General features: G+C 39.3%; 1 protein-coding gene across 1 annotated transcript in view; it reads left to right on the plus strand.

Annotated features, from left to right (window-relative positions):
- The window catches only part of CACNA2D3 (calcium voltage-gated channel auxiliary subunit alpha2delta 3), an 858,102-nt gene extending 853,830 nt beyond the window's left edge, over positions 1–4,272 (plus strand). The window contains exons 35-37 of the mRNA XM_044675448.1: positions 440–552; positions 948–1,030; positions 4,180–4,272. Coding sequence (XP_044531383.1) covers positions 440–552; positions 948–1,030; positions 4,180–4,272 — 289 coding nt within the window. The remainder of the gene's footprint in view (positions 1–439; positions 553–947; positions 1,031–4,179) is intronic.
- The last annotated feature ends 9,993 nt before the right edge of the window (positions 4,273–14,265 follow it).

Here is a 14,265-nt window from a genome sequence, read left to right on the forward strand (position 1 = left end):
GGGAAAATTGACCAACTTTAAGAGCCTCAAGTGATTTTCTAGACTAATGAATGACAGATTGAAATTAGTTTTGTGTAGTGTAGTGATGGCGAAACTTTGAGAGACCAAGTGCCCAAATTGCAACCCTCGCACTGTATGTGAGACCCCAACTTATCCCAGATAGGGGAAGGATGAAGTGCTCCCATTGGGCTGCTGGGAAGAGGCAGGGTCATGTGAGAAATGTCCTCAGCCGTGTGGAGGGGGGGAAGGGAGCAGCCCCTTCCAGTATGCTCTGGCACACTTGCCATAGGTTCACCAACACAGGTATGTAATTTCCTACACCAATGAAATCATAGGTTCTTGATATCTTGATGCTTTTAAGGAATAATGACTCCCTTATAAATCCAACTCATGGATGGTAGGTGAATAATTTACAATTTTTTGTCTTTTGATTTCATAGGTCCTTTGTCATCCAGCAGATCCCAAGCAGCAATCTGTTCATGGTGGTGGTCGATAACCAATGTGCCTGTGATTCGGTGTCACCCATTACCATGGCTCCAATTGAAATCAGGTATATCCTTTCCTGGGCAAGCCCCAGCACCTGAAGGAATCACACATCCACACATGCTACTGCTTGTGAGTAAAGGTGGAAGGAATTGTAATGAATCAGGAAAAGAAAACATTCTCATTTTTTTTTTATCTGATGAGCTGCTGGCATGAAATCCAATTATTTAAAGTAAATCAGAATTCTTCATCAAATTACATGGTTAATTCTCACAGTATTCTGGGGTTTTAGGGGGAAAGAGGACAAGTTCTTATTTCAGTTAGTGTAGTCTTTTCCTGGACTGGAGGGAGGGAAAGGGGGAAGGAAGAAGAAGTCATTAAGGGAGTTTATTTCCATGTTCTAAGCTCTCAAAAACTGTATTCAAAAGTAACATGCTTAAGATTACTCCTTAACTATAGTAAACATAATGAATCCCTTAAGTGTGAACGCTTGAAATCACAGAAAATCAGAAGGCGGCCAGAATCCTGTCATGGCTTTCATCCTGAAGTAAGTCAAAAGCTGAGTGAGTGAATGAATGAGTGTGTGTGTGTGTGTGTGTGTGTGTGTGTGTGTGTGCGTGTGTGTGTGCATGAGTGTCTGTATGTATGTGTGTGTATGTGTTAGAGAGAGAGAGAGAGAGAGAGAGAGAGAGAGAGAGGGAGAGAGAGAGAGAGAAATGGGGAAAGAGAAACAGAGAGAGGAGAAGAAATGGGGGAAAGAGAGAAGAGAGCACACACATAGTTGATAATATTGTGCCATGATATTTTCCAGAATGGCTGAACCCACTGACAGTTCTAGGATTGTATTAGTGTAATTTGTTTTTCCAAAATCCCTCTATTGTTGATATTTGTCAACTTTGTCAATTTATTAACATATAAGATGAAAATTTGAGCTTTTTAAAAAAACTTTTTTATTACTGATCTGAAAAAAGTCTTTGGTAGTTCATAGTATGCATTTCTTTTTTCTTCTTTTAAAAAATACACCTGCCATCTTAGAATCAATACCAAGTATTGGTCCCAAGGCAGAAGAGGAGTTAGGACTAGGCATTCAGAGTCAAAACTGGGATTAGCCCAGGGACACATGGCTAGGAAATGTCTAGGGTCATAGCTGAACCTAGGACCTTCTGCCTCTATATCTCTATCCACTGATCTAACTGATCTAACTACTGCTATACATTTCTTTAAAGGACTAATTATTTGTATAATCTGACCAATTATCTTTTGGGAAAATGACTCAGTTCTTCATTTAAATTTTTTTTTTTATTTTAAACCCTCACCTTCCTTCTTGGAGTCAATATTGTGTATTGGCTCTAAGGCAGAAGAGTGGTAAGGGCTAGGCAAAGGGGGTGAAGTGACTTGCCCAGGGTCACACAGCTGGAAAGTGTCTGAGGCAACATTTGAACCGAGGACCTCCAGTCTCTAAGCCTGGTTCTCCATCCACTGAGCTATCCAGCTTCCCCTTCAGTTCTTCATTTTTGAATTGGTTATCTAATCTAGATAAAGCAGAGAAAGATATCTTAACAATATACTTATTATTCCAAGTTCTCACTATGCCCTCCCTAGTCCCTTTTTCATGCCTTTCAAAACCCTGTCTTCTGCCCTCCCCCTTAATTTAGATTTTAATTTCCTATAAAGATCTTAGCAAGATAGAAGACGAGGGAGAAATCTAAATCTGAGAATTTCAATATTCTCCATTTTCAACCTAAAACAAAGCCTCTCTCCCATTGCTTCTGTTTTTTTAAAATTATTATTATCCTGGATTGGAACATATTGGAAACTTGTTAATTCTCATCAGATTGATTCATAGATGATCTTCTCCTTCAGAAGCAGTCCCCCACTCCCAATTCCCCCAACACACCTAAACACACCTACTTACTCTGCTCAAGGTCACTCCACTGCCAGGTGCTTAAGGAATGAACACTTTTCTCGTCAAGCTAAATACAGCACACTTGGGAAGATGCCTTTGCTGCCAAAGTATAGACTCCATACCAAAATAAAATTGAAATTCTTTTTGCTTATATATTATTTCATCATCCCTTTGCCATAACTCCTTCCTTGCTCCATATTAATGTGGATAATTGGGAGTGTCATTATAAAGAAATGCATGTCCTTTTGTGCTGGCATCTTTCTAATCTGACCATTCAGTGACTACGTAGGCTTGATTCTTTGCAACTGATCAACCATCTTCTGGAATAATCTGCCCCTCCCCCCCCATTAGTTACTCATCTTTTTTTAAACTTGTCTTCCCCAAATCCCTCTATTGTTGACATTTATCTTCTTTGTTAATTTGTTGACATGTGAAATAAAAGGGGCCAGATTATTCCAGAAGATGGATTATCCTCTTAAAAAAATTGTAGAGGCTTGCAATTCCTTCAGTAATGGATGAGTATTTTTTTCTCTGTGATTTTGTTAGTATTTAGTTTCATTATTTTCAATTATTTTTACTAATTTGATAGTTCTGAGGTGGGAATCCTAAGTGGTTTCATTTATATCACTTTATTATTTAATAAGGATTCTTTGAGTTATTGATAATTTATTCCATCTTCTCTGTTTATTTCTTTTGCCCGTTTATCCACAGCAATGAAAAAATAGTTCTCTATATATTTTCATTATTTTTAATCATCATAGGCATAAAAATATTTTCTATCATTTTGCTTATATCGTGTTTATAGTACAACAATTTGCTTATTTGAAAAAAAACTTCAAGGATGACTATTTCTTCTAATATTCATTCTGTTTATTTGAAATTATTGAAAATTCTCCCCACCACTATTCCATTTTCTTTTATTTATCATTTTAAAAAAAGTTTAAGGCTGTCATCTTGCTGGAGTTCACTGAGGTATATCATCTAAGATGTATGTCTAGATCTCTTTTCCCTAGTCTGTTATTTCTAAAATCAATTCCTTAGTTTTTTTTTCTCCATTGAAATTCATTTCTCATATTCACAAATTTCTCCAGATCCTAAGACTTTCCTACTTCTTGTTCCTATTCTACTCTGAGTATACCAAAGCCCATAATTCACCAGGCTAGTCATTTTAAATAGGCAGCATGATGGAAGACTCACCTCAACCCTGACCACTGACCGCTGTCTTTAGAAGATAGTTGATTTATAAAGCGTTAACAGATTTTTTTAAAATCTTTTTTTAAAGGCTCCTCTTTTAACACTTTATATTAATAGCTCCCAAATTCTGATTCAGTATAGCTGGCATTTCTGTAAATTCAGAGCCTAGTGAAATATCAATAAAGCTATTTCCCTGCATGACTGAAGCTGAACTATCCAAGCCGTCAGAGTGGTGGCCCGGGCTTCTGAAAGGCTGTGCAGTGGAATTCCCACTCTGGAGAGTCCTACCACGTTGGAAAGGTCTGTGGTATGTGCCCGCAGTGCCAGACTTTGTCTGCTGTCTAAGAATCCGTCTTCCCCAGTCTGGAGGGGCTCATTCCCAGCAGCCTGTCCACTGGGTAACCTTTTTGTTGGCCGTGGCAACTCAGGAGAGAAAGAAAAGTCAATATTTCGATGCAGGCTGGTCTCCAATGGAGACCAATGTTGTGTTGACTTTGCTAATACAATCCAGGGGGATAATACGCTGTCAGAATTAGCAAGGCATTTTCTAGGCTTCTCAAGCCAACCAAATGGCATGTTTCTGTCCTTTCCCTTAGGAGAACGCGAGAGAGTGTGGGGGAGCCGCGGGTCTCTGTGCCAAGCCTGTCCTCCTCGTGATCCCTCTGCTTCTGATGTTCCTCTCCAGGTGACACTGAGCGCTTTGTTCCCTTGGCATGCTCATTACATGGATAAACTGTGAACTGAAATATGGTGCAACATAGACGACATGAAATATAGTCCAACCATCAGCATTTCATGATTTTAACTGTGCGTGATATAAACTCTTAAAGATAATGTCAAGAAAAAAAAAAACGGTTATCTTTTTACTTTGCCAGTCATGCAAGTGTGCCGTTGCCATATGATAATCTCACCTCATCAGATCAGGGCATCAGTTGGTAGGCAGGTGGTAGTCTTTCTCTGCTTTGTCCCATTGACACCGATTGACACCTGTGTACTTTTTAAATAAAGCATATTAAAATCATCATCACCGCGTCTCAGTTGAATCTTGTGATCTTTCCTAGAGGATCTCTTGAAGACACCCTCATAGCTCGTATCAGCCCTCTAATGAGGAGGGAGCTTGTCCTGGTGGCCCAGGAAGCACAACGTAGAGCAATTAAAATAGAAAGAGAATACAAGGAACTTTATCAATGATCTGAGTGGATTCTCTTTAGCAAAATAACAGAAAGACGTGGCGAGGGCAGGCAACATGGAAAGGCGTGAGGGAGCCGGAATCGACCTCCCGGAAAGGAACCCCGTCCTGGATGCCATCCCGGATGAGCATCCAAGTCAATAAATAACATTTATCAGGTTATTCAGAGTCTATAACACACTTTATACCGACGAGCTCACTAGACCCTCAGAGCAGCTCCAGGCATTTCAATGATCAATCACCACATCTTAGAGAAGAGGGAACCGAGGCTTACCTGGTCACACAGCTCTCTAATAACGGACAGAAGCGCATTTGAACTCAGGTCTTTTACCCAATCTACCCACTAGAATATAAGTATATTCAGCTAAAGAGAACAAATCATTATGGTGAAAGAGCTATTCTACTCCGAGAGCTGCTGTGCGGCTCCCATGGGATAACATATGTGAAACACTTTCCAAAATTTTGTATTATAATAATTATTATGTTTTTCCATAATTTTAGATGTACGGCACGCCATTAACAATTGTGGCCAATATTCTAGCACTCTGGATAATCCGGGAGTATATTCAGAAGCCCATCATGAAACAGATATTCTAGTAACTAAACGTTCAGTGGTGAGAGGATAGACCCATCGTTTTCATCTCAATGGCTTTTTAAAAAATCCATTTGACTAGGTTCAAATCCGGCCTCAGACACTTCCCAGCTGGGTGACCCTGGGCAAGTCCCTTGACCCCCATGGCCCACCCTGACCACCCTTCCGCCTAGGAGCCAATACACAGAAGTTAAGGGTTTAAAAAAAATTCATTCGAGAAAGATTCACTGATGCTGGACACAAGAATATACTCCAAAAGTACCCAAAGTGCTAGAATATTGACCACAATCACGAATGGCGGGTCATACATCAAACATATGGGAAAATATAATAGCTATTTTTGTATAAAATTTTGGAAAATGTTTCGCATATGTTATCCCATGGGAGTCGCACAGCAACTCTAGGAGCTTTCGATACTGAAAATGTCATCCGATGCATTGAACGAATGAGAAAACCGAGACTTGGGGAATGAAGTACCTTGCGCAGTCTTACCCGCCAGTAAGTGGAATTAGTGGCATTTGAACCCAGTTATGCCTGACTTCAAGAATTAGTCAGTTTATCAAAGAAACATGCCTATGTTCAAGAACTCATCGTTCCATGTTGAGTTGCTGTTTATGTGTTTGTTTGTTTGTTTGTTTTTAATTGTATGAACCCCTCACAGAAAGAAGAGAATAGTAATGAAGAAAGTAGCTGAAGCTGTCTTCTGGAACACCAGACTGTTCGGTGCTCCCATGAATGGCAGGCAAAGTGGACACCAGTGTATGAGTGATGAGAAGGCCCAGCTCTTAATAGCCCTCCTAAAACTCTAGGTCTGGGGCATAAGTTCATAATCCGTGTGGGATCTTACAATTCACCCAGCTAAACCGATGTCTCATCTAACCCTACGAGGCTATGATTTGATTTTTCCTTTGTGATGCTTCAATTGAATCATTTCCCTTCAGAGGCAAATGATGAAAACAAGAGTCTCTGGAGAGACTGCATGGCATAGTGGATGGAGAGCTGATCTCGATCCAGGAAATCTGGGGTTCAAATTCCACTTCTCACATACTCAGCACCCATTTTAGGATCTTCCTCCAGATCACTCATTGCTCATGTGCCCCAAGGTTCTTTCCTGGACTCCTCTTTTCTCTGCATATTATCTCATTGGAAGTTATTCATAGTGAGTGGTTCAATTTCCATCCCTATGTAGATGATTCTCAGATCTATATTGCCAATATTAGACTCTTCCCGAGCTTCCATCCTGTATCACCACCTGTCTTTTGGACATCTCAAGCAAATTGCCTGCTAGGCTGAATACCAACATGCCCCAAACAGATCTCATTAGCCTCCCTTCCCTAGCCCACCAAATCCTCTCGGCATCCAAGCTTTCCTATTACTCTGAAGGGCACCAGAATCCTTCCATTCATTTGGGTACACATCCTAGGGGACATCTTTAACATTTCCCTTTACCACGGCTGACCTATGGATTCTCTCGCCCATTCTCGACATTTCTCCTTTTACACTACCTCTTTGATAGCATATCTAGCTCCCTCTCCTCATGCCATTGCCATTCCGGTACAGTTCCTCATTGTGGCTCAGGTGGACTGCATCAAAAGTAGCCTTCTTCCTTGTTCCCTTGACTCAAACATTGCCTCACTCCCTCCATAATCCACCTATCGCCAAAAAGAAAAGCAGAGGCTCCCTGTTAGCTGAAGCCATTTCCAAACTTCTACACCCTACAAAGCTCTTGACAATCAGGTCCCTTCCTTTTTTCTACCCTTCTATTATAAATGTATAATAGAATTTTTATTTTTTTTTTGTCCTTGGTCCTCCTTTGTCCCTTCCCATCCCAGGCACATCTGCTGCCTCTTGTTCCTCACACATACGTCTCCATTTCTCATCTCTGCATCTTTCCACGAGCTGCTGCTTCTTCAAATCCTTTCCCTCCCCAGTTTCCTTTCTTGATATTTCTTTTTTTAAGCATCAGCTCAAGTACATTCTTCTGCTTAATGTTTTCTCTAAAACCCTTTTCCTGTTAGAGCTTCTCCCTTCTTTACTGCACAGGTCTCGTATACATATACATTTTATACTGACTCTCTCTATATATGAAGATATATATATATATATATATATATATATAATATGCATATATATTTCTGGACATATATATATATATATATGCATGCATTGTTCCACTCATAAGAGTGTAATATCTTTGAGTTCAAATGTTATCACTTTTATATTGGTTTCCCCAGTGCCTGTCCCAAAGTGGAAACCCAATAAATTCTTATTGAATTGAGTTGTTGAAGTGAACTTCTCAGAAGTAGCAGGATTCTTAGGAAAGAACAATAGATTTTGAGTCAAAGGACCTGAGTCCAAATCCTGACTCCAATACAATGTGTGACCTTGGACTAGTGCTGGTCTTTCTTCTCTAGGCTATAATTTTCTCTTCTGTGAAATGAGGACATTAGACCAAATGTCCCCCTAAATGCCCCTCATTGTTTACATTCATCATTGTGTGCTCCATTACCCTGATTTGATGACATTTCCAAAGCAATGCTCCAATGCTAGATCTGAAATGGTTCATTCATTAGAATGCTGCGGCTACCTGTTTGGCATCGTATTCAAGTGAAAAAAGCATGGATCACTTTGGAGAGGATGAGCAGTTTTGAGGGGAATGTGTTTAATACCCCGTCTCTTTGGGTAAAGAAATAACTCTAATGGAGCTGACCTCCCTAGCCTCTGCCTCAGTTGCTAGAGATACAGAGATAGTATGTAATTAGAGGCTGAGGGATGGGTGGCAGAAAGCCCACTGGTATTTTTCCTTTCTCCATTTTAAGTGCACCATCATCCCCACTCGTTGGCCCTCTGCCTCGATCCCTTCTTCCCTTTCTCCTTCTCCATGCTCCTTAACCACATTCCCCACTTCCTCCTTTATTCCAAACCACACATCCACGTGGTCAACCCTTTAAAAAATAATCGTCCCTGCTCACCCTCCCCAATCCCAGAAGGGTTTTGCAGTGGTGCAGTCATTGGCTTGCTTGCTGGTGAGTTTTGACCTAAAAGGTCAGTCTCAGGAGAACATGGGAGAGATGGCTCTCTGTTCAAAAAAGGCTGAGAGGAGCCTGCCAAGAAGGAAAGAGGGAATTTGGAAAGGCTTCAGCATCACAGTTTAGGTTGGGATCTACCCAATTTTCCCTGGATGGCCTCATATTGTATTGATGTGTATTTTGCTAGCTCTTTGACTGGCTTATAGGCCTCAAGAGATCAGGACTTTTGTCTTCCAAAACATTGCTATCCTTGGCATCTAGCTTTGAGTAGGGATCTACAAATGGTTCACCATGAGGATGATTATGAGGAAGAATAAAGGGAAAGGGAAGAAAGAAAAGGAGAGAAAAAGCAGGAGGAAGGAGAGGAGAAGGAGCAAATAAAGAAATAAGGAAGTGATGAGTGAGGAACAAAGGAGTTTCCCTGACTCAAGCTTTTCCATGTTTGAATTCATACTTCATTCAGCTGCTAATAAGAATTTTCCTGAAGTGTAATCCATGCCCCACCCTTATTCAATCAACTCCAATGGATCCCTACTAATTCCAGGAGCAAAAAGAAAGACTTGTGGCTTAAAGGCCTTCACCTTGCCCCTTTCAACCTTTCCAAGCATTTCAGATTTCATGCCAATCCCCTTGTTCAGGCTCTGATTTCTTCTTGCCTGACCGACTGCAATCACTTTCCAATTGTTCTCCCTGACCCAAGACTCTCCTTACTCCCATCCATCCTCCACCCAGTTGCCAAAATCATTTCTCTACAGCATAAGTATTATTGCATGAATCTCTAACTTAAAAAATTGACAGTGAATTTTTTCGAAATCCAGCATCCAATCTAAAAGCAAAATCTTTTGTTTGACAATGAATGCCTTTTACTACCTCTAACTTTCCTACCTTGCCGATCTTCTTAAATTTTACCCCTTTTCTGCTTGTTACTAACCAGTTATTCTGGCCTCTTGCTGTACTTCTCACCTGACACCTCATCTCTTATTTCTGTGCTTTCTCCCACCTATCCCCCATGCCTACAATGCTCTCCCCAATCACCTCCGACAACTAGCTTTACTGATTTACTTTAAGTTTCAGATCAAATCCCATCTTCTGTAGGAAATACATGCATTCCTCCACTTCTTTACTAGTGGCCTTTCTTCCCTGTGAGATTTGTTTACATTTATACTACGTCTACATGTGATATTTGCCTCGATATTATTCCTCCCCTAAGAATATGAGCTTTTTGATTTTCCTTTGAGGTTAGAGACCATTTTGTCTTTCTTTTGGAATGGCAGGAGATGATTACTTCATTCGATTCCATTTCTCCCAGTCCACATGAAGTAACTAAAGAGATCCTATACCTTGACACCTTTATCAATATATCTAATGTATCATTCAATTAAGGGCATTGAACTAAGGTTGTCTAGCCTAGATAACCAAGCTTGGAAGGGATGGAGCACTCCAATGTTGAAATGAAACAGTTCTACACAGGAAGTGGAACAGAAGTAGCTGAAGAGACTTGGACATGACTGGTAGGTTTTTGATAAAAGAAAACCTACTTATAATGAAGCATTCCAGGTTATATTAGGAGTTGTAGAGTAGTATCCCAACCACATTTGTTATAAAGTGGAGACTCTACAGAGTTAGATATCAAGGATGGAGAAATGCCTTGAGAATGTGCCATATGGGAATTCTCTGACAGAACCAAACACATTTATTCTAAAAAAAAAAAAAAAAAAAAAAAAAAAAAAAAAAAAGGCAACTCGCGGAAGAAGGGGAAATCAAGGGAAGAAGAGGAGTGTTGACTTCAGGTGTTCAAAGGTCTATCACATAAAGATAGTTCTTTTTTTTCTTTTTATTATCATGCAAAACACACTTCCATATTGGTCATTGTTGTAAAAACAAAGTTATACATAACCAAAAGCCCCAAATAAAACCAAAAAAATACTTTGAAGGGAAAGACAACTCCAACAGTTCTTTCTCTGGAGATGGATAACATTCCCTATCATAAGTATTTTAGGATTGTCCCAGATCATTGCATTGCTGAGAGCAGCCAAGTTTTCGCAGATAATCTTCATCCAATATTGCTGTTATTGTGTACGATGTTCTCCTGGTTCTGCTTTTTTTCTTCTGCATCATTTCCCACTGATCTTTTTTTCTGAAATTCTCTTACTTATCATTTCTTATAGCACAATAATTCTATTCTATCATCAATATGTACTACAATTTGTTCGGCCATTCCCCAATGAATGGACAACCCTTTGATTTCCAAAACTTTGTCACTACAAAAAGAGCAGCTATAAATATTTTTGTGCAAGTAGGTCCTTTCCCCTTTTTTACTATCTCCTTGGGATACAGACCCAGTAGTAGTATTATCAGTTCAAAGGGAATGCACAGTTTTATTTGGGTATAGTTCCAAAATGCTGTCGTGGATGCTTGGATCAGTTCACAACTCTACCAACAATGCATCAGTGTCCCATTTTTGCCACATCACCTCCAACATTTATCACTTTCCTTTCCTGCCATATTGGCCAATCTGATAGGTGTAAGGTGGTATCTCAGTATTGTTTTAATTTTACATTTTTCTAATTGAGTGATTGAGAACATGTTTTCCTGTGATTATTGATGGCTCTGAAAGATAGTTCTTATTCGTCTTACCTTACAGGGCAAAACTAAGACAATGCATGGAAATAGCTAAGAAAGGAATTTAGGCTTGATTTCAGGGGAAAACAATAATAACACCAAAACTTCCTAACAATTAGAAATATTCAAAAGTGGAATAGACCGCCTCAGAAACTAATGGGTTATTCTTTCTTGGAGGATGTTAAGCAATGGTGAGCACTTGTTGGGCATATTGTAATTGGAATTCCTTTTGTTTATGGGCTGAACTAGTCTGCCACTGAGGACCTTTCCAATTCTTTAATTCTATGATTCTGGGAACCTTTGACCTACCACATCCTACTTCAAGTCATAAGTGAATATGTCTAGTCTCAGCAATCAGCACGCATTTATAACATACTCACTCTGTGCCAAGCACTAGCATTGTAAAAAGCACTGGAGACAAAAAGAAAAGAAATGAGTTTCTGCCCTCAAAGAGTTCACATTCTAAAGGGAATCATAAGTTTGGATCACAATGCAGGGACCATATGTGAACCCATGAAACTTTCTGAAAACACTTCAATGAAGATGTGAGAAAGATCTGTGAAAACATTTGAAAGAAAGAAGTGTGAAAATGATCTGTAAAACAAAAATCCAAAATTCACCTGGGCTTTAGAAACCCGGTAATCTGAAGACACAAGCTCAGTGGTTGTGTGGATGATTAAAGGTGTACTCATAGGTAGCCAGCTTACAAGATCAGGAGTTTGGGGATCCAACGTTCAAACTCACTAAAATTAAAGTGCAACACTTGTTTGTAAACTTATACAATTGTGGGCTGAGAATTAATTTGAATTGAGTTCTTTCCAGGTACCAGTAACCAAACACTCAGGGTTATTATGCAACCATGACTCAACACGACCTTTAGAACGCACATTTCCAACATGATGGAAATTAAAGGACAAACTTTGTTTGTAAATATTTGAAATTGCAGGTTTAAAATTCATTTGAGTTGCTTGCCTGCCAGTAACTTATAACACTTGGAGTTTTTTATGTAATCATGCATACCACTCATGACTTTTAAAATAAATCATTTTAGGAAAAATGACTCAACTTAGGGAAATTCATGGGCTCTAGCTGCCAGAGTAGATATTGGTGTTGGTTACACAGCGTGATGAAAAATGATGTAGCAGGCAGAGCTTCCCCTAAAAGGCTTGGGTTGCTTTTTATTCATTTAACAAGTATTTGTAAAACATCTATTATACTCCAACATTGGGCCAAGTTCTGAGGATACGAAGGTGAAAACAAAAGCATCTCTTCACTCAAGAAACATTCATCCTGTTAAAGCAGACAAAAGAAATGTAGATCAATGTGAAATATGTCCATCATTTGTCTAAATCAAAGTAAATATGTGGCAAGGGGTGATGGAGGGCGCTGACAACTGGAGGATTCAAGAAAGATCTTAAATAGAGGTGGTGCCTGAGGTGAGCCTGGATAAAGGCTAAGAATGCTAAGAGGTGGGACTGAGGAGAGAATGGATTCTAGGCATGGGTCTCCAACTGGGCCAATTCTTCAAGGGGCTAGATGTCACACTGCATTTTGGGAGATGATTCTGTGAAGAGACCTAACTAGGAGTGATTTGAGATCCAATTCAGCTACCCAAATGGTATGACTTTGGGTAAATCACTTCCCAAGTCTTCATTTTTAAGTTATAGGGAAGAGCCAGGCCTGGAGACAGGAGGTCCTAGGTTCAAATCTGGCCTCAGACACTTCCCAGCTGTGTGACCCTGGGCAAGTCACTTGACCCCCATTGCCTACCCTTACCAATCTTCCACCTATAAGTCAATACACAGAAATTAGGGGTTTAAAATAAAAAAATACTAAAAAAAATAAGTTATAAGGAAGGCTAAAGTATCTTTTACAGATCTTTCCTTTTTTCACACTCTGTTATCATTGATGGATCCCCATTATTCAGATGAAGATATAAATCTGCTACATGAGGTTTGCTTTGTACCTTACTGAAATAAAGCTTAAACCGATTCTCTCTTTTTGCTTAGTTATCTGACTTGGTTTGGGGTATTCCAATGAATAAAGATGAAATGCCTATAAAGTAAATAAAAATTGAAGAGGAACAGCAAATGGGATTGCAAAGCTCGTAGAGGAATATTTATTTGCTATGGTGCTGGAAATATTGACTTTCAGAGGATTTTCTCAGGCTATTGAAATGCCCAGTAGCTCCTGGAAGGTTGTTCACTTACTAAGATTTTATCTAAAGAATGAAGAAAACATTTAATTTTTTCTTCTCATCTTTACATCCTTTGGGATGGGGAAGTCTACTCGTAATTGTCTAAGAATTGACAATTACCAGTAGACTTCCCCATCCCCAAAGGATATAAAGATGAGAAGAAAAATGTGGTTTCTAAGAAAGCTCTACAGTAGGAAAGGTGATTGATCTTGTGGTTAATGTGACTTTACATGTGGACACCAACTCACAGTTAATCTCTTACCAGTTGGTTCATTTGGTTAGAAACTGAGGAAACTGGTTTTATCAACAATTGAATCCATTCATTTATACGTGTTTTATTAAGTGCCTACTATGTGTAACACTCTGGACTTTGGGTCTGTTCACATTTACAACTTGCCAAATCTGGAGTTATCTTCTGGTCACAAACCCAGTTGTTGCAGTACTTCCTTTCTCCATTTTGGAGAAACAACTCACAATGTGCTGCTCCACGGGAATAGATCGGCATCCCCATGTTCGTATACAAAGAACAGAACAGAAGAGACTGTATAAATAATTGGTGATGTCTACCACAACACCAGAGCTCTTCTATCCCATTGTAGTTTTGATGTTCAGGCTTAATACTTCAAAGAATTCACAATTTGGGGAATACTGGTACTTCCCAACAATGTGGATGAGAATGCACGCATGACTTACTAGATTGAGCAATTCTAAGGCATGTTGCCTCGTGAATCATTTCTGGAGAATCCATCCAAATGATTTCATACATTCCTCTAAGTTTTAATTAATTTACTATCATTATATTAATTACATATAATTATTTCTTATAAGTTTCAAAGTTACCAGCTCAATGAATGGTGTCTCTAGCTTGTATCTAACCCTTTCCCCTTCTTGAATGGTCCTTCTTCTTTTTTATTTCTGATAGCACATTTTCTAGTCATATCATTTGCAACACACTTGAGTCGAAGTCAACAACGATAACATTCAGTGTCTCTCTGTGACTCTTTAAGTCTAGTAAATCTTCTAAGAAAATGATGCTCTGTGATTCTTAGCTGT

The sequence above is a fragment of the Gracilinanus agilis genome, chromosome 1, assembly GCF_016433145.1.
Source record: "Gracilinanus agilis isolate LMUSP501 chromosome 1, AgileGrace, whole genome shotgun sequence".
Lineage (NCBI taxonomy): Eukaryota > Metazoa > Chordata > Mammalia > Didelphimorphia > Didelphidae > Gracilinanus > Gracilinanus agilis.